The 9,379-nt window shown below is 38.6% G+C and overlaps 1 protein-coding gene across 1 annotated transcript; it reads left to right on the forward strand.

Moving 5' to 3' along the window:
* The first annotated feature begins 222 nt into the window (after positions 1-222).
* On the forward strand, positions 223-8,424 carry dpep2 (dipeptidase 2). Its single transcript, XM_078252727.1, has 11 exons — positions 223-415; positions 840-1,000; positions 1,126-1,252; positions 1,416-1,545; positions 1,983-2,133; positions 3,505-3,574; positions 4,094-4,270; positions 5,597-5,681; positions 5,790-5,865; positions 6,800-6,935; positions 7,813-8,424. The coding sequence occupies exons 2-11, from the start codon at positions 843-845 to the stop codon at positions 8,017-8,019; spliced, it is 1,317 nt and encodes a 438-aa protein (XP_078108853.1). The 5' UTR covers positions 223-415; positions 840-842; the 3' UTR covers positions 8,020-8,424.
* The last annotated feature ends 955 nt before the right edge of the window (positions 8,425-9,379 follow it).

Below are 9,379 nucleotides of genomic sequence, written 5' to 3' on the forward strand. Positions count from 1 at the left end.
GTTTTTCATCGTGCCATTAAGCAATTTGTTTATCCGATCTGTAACAATTGTTAGTACTCACTGCAACACTAACACATGCATGTGCAAGGCTTTGAAAGTGAAGAAGTGGCGATAAGAGAAGTTCAAGTCCATCGAGAGATACAGTAATTGTCACTGCCATTCTAATGCCAGCATTAAGTCGCCTATGTGTCTGTTGGCTAAACATGTCGGACAACTGAAACTTTGTGTATTTATATTTATTCCGCCAGGAACTGAATGCAGCACTCAGCACAGCGACCAGTTTTGTATAGGTTTGTTCTGTATTTTTCTGGGGCGGAGAGTAGGCTGGGCAGAGAGCTGGATTGTTCGTACCGCTTGTGTGCAGTTGTAGGCTACAACAAGGTGGTCAACAAGTTGCTTTTTAACCACCTGGCAGGTAAGTCTATTGTTAAATTGAACTGTTTCACGGTTTTATAGATACAAACTGTTATTGAAAATGAGAATGCATCATGTTTTACTGTCCAGTGTGAATTTGCATATCAAATGAGCTCTACCACCGAAACAATATTTTAACTGTTTCAGTGTGGACTTAACGTCACTGTGTTTTTGTTCTAATAAGTAGTGAGAGAATACACGATCCCATCATACCATGGGGGATTTAAATCCCATCAGTTATAGTGTAATGTATTCCAAGGATTTATCATAGCATGAGATATGAAGCAGTAAGTTTACAATGATGCTATTATCTTTAATTTCTGTCACTGTAATATTTCTATATTAGTATATTAAAAATAATAATAATAATAATATGTTGTTATCAGATATAACTGTAATGCACTGGTGTGTTTTTTTCTCATCAGACTATGCCTTCCAGGAAAACTGTCACAAGTGCTGCAAGTGGTTTTTGGATGAAGTCCCTGAAACATCTGGTGGTTTTCTCCTCTCTGTGTTGTTTGATATCTGGATACTCTGAGAGAGAGAGAGTACATGACTTGATGTCCAGATATCCTCTTATTGATGGGTAAAGGATGTTTATTGACTTGTCTACACAGCAGTTTCATTTGTGGACATGAATTAATGGAATTAAAATGAAAATGCCTTTCCATGCCTTCCCTTTTCCTTACACCCTCTCTCTCCATCTGTCAGTCATAATGACCTAGCTCTCCAGCTCAGGATACTTCACAACAATCGGCTGAGCCAAATTGACCTTCATAATGTTAGGAAAGTGGCCACCGACATCACCCGTCTCCAGGCAGGCCATGTACAGGCACAGGTATTGCAATTCATTCCGTCTTTCACTTATCTGTTCTAAAGTATTTGAATAACAGCATCTACTGAGTTTATGTTGTGGAAAGACCAAACCTAGAATGACATTCACAGCAATAACTTAAATGTTTCTCTTGTTCTCTTGTGTCACGTCCCTGTCTCTTTGTCAGATGTTTGCAGTCTATGTACTGTGTGGGGCCCAGGAGAAGGATGCTGTGAGGCTGACTCTGGAACAAATAGATGTGGTCAGACGCATGTGCACTGAGTACCAGGACTTTGAGCTGGTCACCTCTGCTCAGGGTATAGTACACCTCGACATTGCATTGCAGACAATTTACCTACAAAACCGTTATGAGATGAAAAATTAATTAAATCTAGCTGATTATCTGAATATATATATATATATATATCATTATAATTGTTATAATTATCAGTTTGAAAACATTGTTTCAAGCATGAATATATAGAAAACTCATGAATCCATACTCTAATGTATATATTATTTACAGTTCCCATTTGGAAAAGAGCCATTCAAGTTAAAATGATCTTTGCGTCATACCAAGAAGTTCATTACTTTGAGTAAGGAATGGAATCTTACACACTCGCTAACAAGTAATCATAACACAAACAATAATTGTGATTTGTTCTTTTACCCAGGAGAGTTTGTTTTTTGGAGGCATTCATTTTGGATAATGTGTATACAGTATGTGTAATACATGTATGTCTTGTCATTGCAGAGCTCAGGAATTCTGAAATGAAGCATAAGATAGCCTGTCTAATAAGTATTGAGGGGGGCCACTCTATTGACAGTAGCCTGCCAGCCCTGCGGATGTTTTATCAGCTCGGGGTCCGCTCCATGACCCTCACACATACCTGCAATACACCCTGGTAGTTAAGAGATTTATTCTGAATGTATTATTTTACTTAGAATGCTACATGTTATTTATATATTGCAGAAATGCAATGATGGACACATGACTCAACATAATACAAGGGCTACAGCAAAACAGGATCTCTTGATCCAATACAAATATTACATTATTTAAACTTCCTATAAAGCTACTGTAGCCGTACTTGTTTCTTAAAGCTATAGTGCGTAGTTTCTGTCGTCCCCATGAGAAATTCTAAGTAATGACAAAACTGTCGGCGCATCCACGTGATACAAGCCTTCTATTGGCGCTTTTCCATTACGTGGTACCTGCTCGACTCGCCTCGACTCTACTCGCCTTTTTCGGTTTTCCATTACAAAAAAAAGCCCCTGGTACCTACTAACAGGTACTTTTTTTAGTACCACCTCAGTCGAGGTTCCAAGCTGAGCCGATACCAAAAGGTGACGTGAAAGCGACAGAGGGGGGGTGTCCTGAACAAACCCGCCATTTTTAAATAGTTTAGCCAGCTGTGTTTATTTTTGCTGCCTCAGCTACATTTGAAACAAAATGTGTCTTCGGGCTGTGGCAACAACAACACGCCTTCCACGTTCTGTGTGTGTGTGTCGCGTTAGGTCACGGCAGTTTACTGCGGCGCCGCTATGACGACCAGCCACGCTGATGCGGTACTAAAATCTGCAATGGAAAACGGACGCACAGTGAGGCGAGTAGAGTCGAGGCGAGTCGAGCAGGTACCATGTAATGGAAAAACGCCATAAAATTGCGCCCCCACCCCTCCTCCACACAGTTGCAAGTAGCCAAGGAGGACACGGAGGATTAAGAATGAATTATCTTCAATCAAGTTTCTGCACGCGAAAGTTGCCGGACGCCACAATCTTCTGAACATAGCCATACTGAGAAATACAGAGAGAGAGTTTCATGGAGCTGATAGTCTTAATTAGCTTTGCATCAACTCTTTTGACAATGGCTTGAATGTAACGGACGTCCATTAATATAAAAAAAGTTACACACTAAAGCTTTAATAATTTTGTCTGTTGACATTGTTCATTGGCTCAGACCTGATCCAGAACTATCCCTTTACTATAAGCTTCTGTTGCTACATATTTAGATTAGGGGTTTATTTACAGGGTTGACTGAATGGAAAGGTTGAATGTTTGTTTTGTTTTTTGCATTTTATTCCTTCTATGCAAATGAACCTGTATTACTACTTTTTGTAACTTGATATTGCATGTAGCTTAATGTGCCCCAGCCAGATGCCCTAAATGGTGCAGTAACCTATTTAAGTATATATTTTTTTCATGGTAGCGAAGGATACACAGGTCTTACAACACTTAATGATTTGTGTTTTTGACAATATTGTTTTTCATTGCAGGGCGGAATCATCCTCAAACATTTATAAAATCTATCAAAGACAGAACAACAGCCTGACACACTTTGGGAAGGTAAGCTTAATCTTCAGTTATATAAACACAACAACTGTACATAATTGTTCGTTGTTCATCACATTTAACAAAGCATATTTGCTTGTTTTGGTCAGCTGTTTCTTCAGAAAGTATTAGAACATGACATCTGCTGTATATTTAAGATGACAATTTGATTTAAAGAGAGAAACCCATTATTTGAGATATGACAGTTTTTATTTTTGAACTTGTTTGATGCTCTGCATACAAAATACTTTCTTGACTTGAGGCTATTTAAAGTTAAAGAGAAACTACTGTAACCCAAATTGGACTTTCAAGTCAGCAATGCCGTTGTACAATGTTAACTTATTTTCAAATCACATTTTGACAATGCTTTTCCTCTTTGACATGGCCCTCTCAAAAGCAGCATGTAGGACTTCCTTGATTGCTCTCTGCATGAGTGTGTTTACATAACGTGCGCTCAAGCGTCTCCTGTTGTCGGCTCAATTGACTTCCTATCTTCCCATGATACTGTAAATGGCTTTTGAATGTGTTTTTGAGGCCGTGGTGGAGGAGATGAACAGACTGGGAATGATTGTGGACCTCTCCCACACTTCTTGGGACACAGCCTGGGCCGCACTGAAGCATTCAAAGGCTCCTGTTATTTTTAGCCATTCATCTTCCTTTTCTATCTGTAGCCATGGCCGCAACGTACCTGACTGGCTGCTGCATGATCTGGTAGGAAAACCAATTCATTAAGTAATTATATTGCTTGTTTAGTTGCTTGATGAAACATTATCAATCACGTAACTGATTCAGTGATAGTAATTAAGATTTATATTTATACCGCTGACATGCAATATGTTTTCATTGTTAGCTTTTTTTGTTTTTCACCATTGAACAATTTTTAGATTTCATCCCACTAATACTAATAGTACAATTGATTATAAATAATAAGGGAATATTTGCAGGATCAGGAAATTAAGTTAACATGTAATTGCTGATGTTCCATATCCTTCCTCATTTCCACAAACACAATTTCCTCTTTAGTCTCACGTCACACAAATGAATGCCTGATAATGACACACGGGGTGACATTTAAGATCTAAATTAGATCAGCAGCACTATGTATATTTTAGACCGTTATAGTTGCCAGTCAGTTGATTGTGTGGTACAGTTTCCAGCGTAAAACAATGATTCACATTCTGAAAATCAACTGGTTGAAGCCACTAATGATGAGTGTTTTTCCTCCAGCATAATGTAAGCTGTTAGAATAAGACATTGAACAAATTGTACGAGCCAAGGCGCCAAAGACTACAACCCACTGCTCTTTAGTCGATTTCTACGACACTTGTGCTGTGGGCGAGACTTACAGTAAACTGCTTTGTCTTGGTTGTTATGAGGTTGATGATCAAAGAATCAAACCTGAATGTACTCTGACTTTTTTTTAAGCTAAGCATCAGCTATCTACCATTAGTATCAAAGTTTTGCACTCTGAACGTGTCGTCTCCTTCTCTCTTTTCCCCAAGCCCCCACCCTTCTTTGAATATCTCGCTTTTTTTCACAATGCAATTAAAATGCATCATTCTAAATGTTTATGTCATTATACAATTAGAAACATCCATTGGGCGTGCACCAGGAGTTAGAGCACAGTTTTTTTTAAACCCTTCTCACAAAACTATAACAGCATGTTGGCTCACATATACCCATAACAAAAACATAATTAAATCCACACCAGTTTTTGAATCTGCTTCTTAAGGTAAATTTGGCATGAACTGTGTGTGTGTGTGTGTGTGTGTGTGTGTGTGTGTGTGTGTGTGTGTGTGTGTGTGTATGTTGCTGCGGCACAAGGTTATTACAGGGTGTTTGAAATAAGACAAGCATAAGCCTGATGTTTACCACTTCTACCACTACATCTAGTCAATGTAAATGAGACAGAAATAAAGGCTTCTGTACTTGTGTCTGAAAAACTAATTTACACACAGCTTATTTTAGTTAATGCTTCACTATGTGTGTCTTCTTATTCACTAGACTTGGCAGTGGCATGTGTGTATTGTGTTTCAGAAAAAGAAACAGGGGTTGATCATGGTGAATCTCCACAGCAAATTCATATCCTGCAGTGATGAAGCAAACATCTCTTGTGTGGCTGGTGAGGCATCCATGTTGTCTTTTTTTTAATTTTTTTTATCACGATGTAAATCTGTAATTTGTATTTTTAATATCTTAGTTGATTTTTTATTCCACCTGGTTTTCACAGACCATTTTGATCACATAAAGAATGTGATTGGAGCTGAGTCGATAGGAATTGGAGGGGACTTTGATGGTGCTGTGAGGTAAAAAAAAATAAATATATCCATCTGCAAACACAACATACAGATAGCTAGAAAGTCAAAAGACAGTAAATCTACACTACCGGTCAAAAGTTTGGGGTCACTTAGAAATTTCCATTCCACTCCATTATAGACAGAATACCAGCTGAGATCAGTTGCATTGTTTTTTTTAACCAGGGCAGCAGTTTTCAGATTACATTATGTGCTTACATAATTGCAAAAGGGTTCTTCAATGTTTTCTCAGTTAGCCTTTTAAAATGATATCAGATTAGTAAACAGAATGTGCCTTTGTAACATTGGATGAATGGTTGCTGATAATGGGCAATGTAGATATTGCATTAAAGATCAGCCACCCACTCAGATCAGCTGGTATTGGCTATAATGGAGTGGAATGGAAATTTCTAATTGACCCCAAACTTTTGACCGGTAGTGTACATCTCATCTATCCTAGAACCAGGATGAGTGGGGATCTTCAGAAACACACTCTACACACATAGACACTGAAATACAAAGCTCATGTCAGTAGGGTACACACATCTCTCTGGCACTCTCCAGATCAATTTTGTATTTTTGTTAGCCTGTCATGATATCAGCAATTTGGCGGTCTCAGCTGTCAACAGGCTGAAAAATGTTAAAAAAGCAATCACTTTGTACTTGTAACAGGCATGAAAAGAGAGAGTTGCTGCAGAAGATTCTCTGCAGAATGGTGGGCATTTGTTCCCCCACCCCCTGCATACAGACAGAATCTAGTCCAAACAGGAATGTCACGTAACAAGTGATATTGAAGGACTAGATTTACATGTGTTTATTATTAGTACTTGTATTACTTATTCATAGTGCTACATAAGTAATGTATTAAGTCTAATCAAAACTGTCAGAATGAGTGGTTTCTTTTGCAAAGTAATATCCAAGAATTGAATGTGTTTTTCGTAAACAGCTTTCCTCAGGGGCTAGAGGATGTGTCAAAGTACCCTGCCCTAATCCAGGAACTCCTACAAAGGAACTGGACCGAGAATGAGTTGGCAGATGTCCTTCGAAGGAACTTCCTGCGCGTGTTCGAGGAGGTGGAGAGGGTGAGCTTGAAGATTAATATATTGTATGTCAAAGAACAGCCTTCTTTGATAAATGAGGGGTAGGTAGGTAACTGAACGGCACATTTTCACTCCATATCTTTGCCCCAGGAGTGATTTGGCTATAATGGATTAAAGGCTGTATGTTTTATAGAAAATGTCCAGGGTATGTGTTATTCCATTAGTGCGTATCAAATATGTGACTCTGTATAATGTATTCTTTCTAAAATAAAATGCGTTTCTGTCCCGACGTACAGTAAATAAACACTTAACCACTTTATTTTATGATGGACTATTCAAGAATTTGTGGCCATTTTTTTAAAAACTATATTGACCAAAATAACATTTTCAGATTCAGCAAAAGATCAGCAATAGATGACCTTGAAAGATTTGTCTGGCGAGTCCACACAGCATTCCAGGATTTGAGAAAAACGTGCTCTGGTTTATTGCCATTTCTTTAAACCAATCACAATCGTCTTGGGCGCCGTATAGAGCAACGGCGTCTCTGCAAAATAGCCTCAGGAAGGAACTTGTTTTGGTGGAACGTGTATGTTCAAAAGTTGTTTTAGTTGTGCAAAAGTAAAACTCAGATTGGACAGATAGTCTAGCTAGCTGTCTGGATTTACCCTGCAGAGATCTGAGAAAAGGTTAACCATAGTCCTCATAAATCAACCGGAGTTTAGAATGCGAGCACAAAGGAAGCCCAAGGCAACGGATATCCGGCCTAAATGAGGGACATCAGGCGGAATTTATGGCAGCACCGGAGCAATCCCGGAAGTGGAACATTGTGTATATAGACTACTAAATCGACAGCACGTCTGAGTTCAAAAGTTGAAACATTGTATCACCTCCTTCTCTTGTCTTACTTTATTTCTCCCAGGTCAGAGATCGGTTGAGTTTGAACAGGCCCAGCGAGGTCCAGATCTCCTTAGAGGAAGTGCAGAACCCGTGCAGGCTGGTTCTCAGACCTCCTGATCCAAGAAGGCCTTCTGACATGAGTCCATCCTCCAGAGCCCAAAATGGACCAAAAGGGCTGCTAATCCTGGTCATACTTCTGATGCTTTCCAGCCTACTTATGATTGAATGAATGTGTAGAAACTCAGTTCACTACTTCTTCTTTTTTAAAGTGCATCATTTTTCTTATATAAATAAGGAGAGCTTAATGAAATTGATGTAGCTATTTGCAGGTTATTCCAGCGCTCCACAGGTCAGTAAAGATAAGGGGAGAATCACTTTCTGTACAATACAAAAAAAGATTTCAATGTGTAGCCCCATTTGGGAGGCAGTTTAACTGCCAACCTCCGTATATTTACATATAAATTAGTGTCCAGACCTCTGAAAGGCACTTTACCATACATTTTTTTAATGTATTTATTACATTTAATTTGTTGCTGAATTAGTTGTACCTGTGCTGAAATAATCTCTATGAAACATATGACATGAAGGAAAGAATAATAACACTGATTAATAAAACTGCAGATGGCACTTTTAAGTTTTTTGAAATCTCTATTTTTAATTTTTGTTTGTTAAGGGTTTTTGTATCTATTGTTGACCAGTGAGCAGGTGGTGAGGTCACTAGGCGCGTATAGCTTAGGTAAACAGTTTAGCTACACTGCAGTTAAATGTACAGTGTTGCATTATGCTCATATTAATATCACACTAACTATTTATTTCTGTAATATTACTTTAAGGTATTTTATGAGGCTCTTCAACAAAATAGTACAGGGGGAGCGGTTTATAAACGGATGTTCTTTTTATTTGATCTTACAGCATAATAAAATATTGTAGAGGTTTACAAAACATAGTGTGTATTTTAGTGTGAGCTATTCTGCCCTTTGGCCGAACAGAAAACTGTTGCACATAGAATTAACAAACACAATCTTAAACTTAGAACAGCAGAACAAAGCAACAGTGTGAAAACATTCCCTTGGTAAGATTAAGATTTATGTATTGCCAACTAAGTGTATAGGAATTTGCTTTGGTAAGCTCATTTTGATGTGAACTTCTACACCATATACATGATTTAAAGTGCTCATATTATGCTCATTTTCAGGCTCATAATTGTATTTAGTAGTAGGTTGTACCAGAATAGGTTTAAATAGTTTCAAAACACCATATTTTTGTTGTACTGCACATTGCTGCAGCTCCTCTTTTCACCCTGTGTGTTGAATTCTCCGTTTTAGCTACCAAGTAGGTCTTCCCACTTCTGTTCAATCTTTGTTGGTAATTGCACATGCTCAGTAACTAGGTCAGCACTACAAGCTAGTCAGAAGCTGAGATTGAGGTTGTGCCACGCTAGCAGCTAGGCGAGCATTATAACGTGTGTTACAAAGTGACGCACGTTCGTCACGGAAGTAAAGGCTGGACTACAACAGAGCTGTTTGGAGCCCGTTGTGAACAGTGTTTTCTGTTGGAGATGGTAAGTCCCTTTTGGGGTGGACTTTGAG

The sequence above is a fragment of the Sander vitreus genome, chromosome 1 (assembly GCF_031162955.1).
Source record: "Sander vitreus isolate 19-12246 chromosome 1, sanVit1, whole genome shotgun sequence".
In the NCBI taxonomy this organism is placed as follows: Eukaryota; Metazoa; Chordata; class Actinopteri; order Perciformes; family Percidae; genus Sander; species Sander vitreus.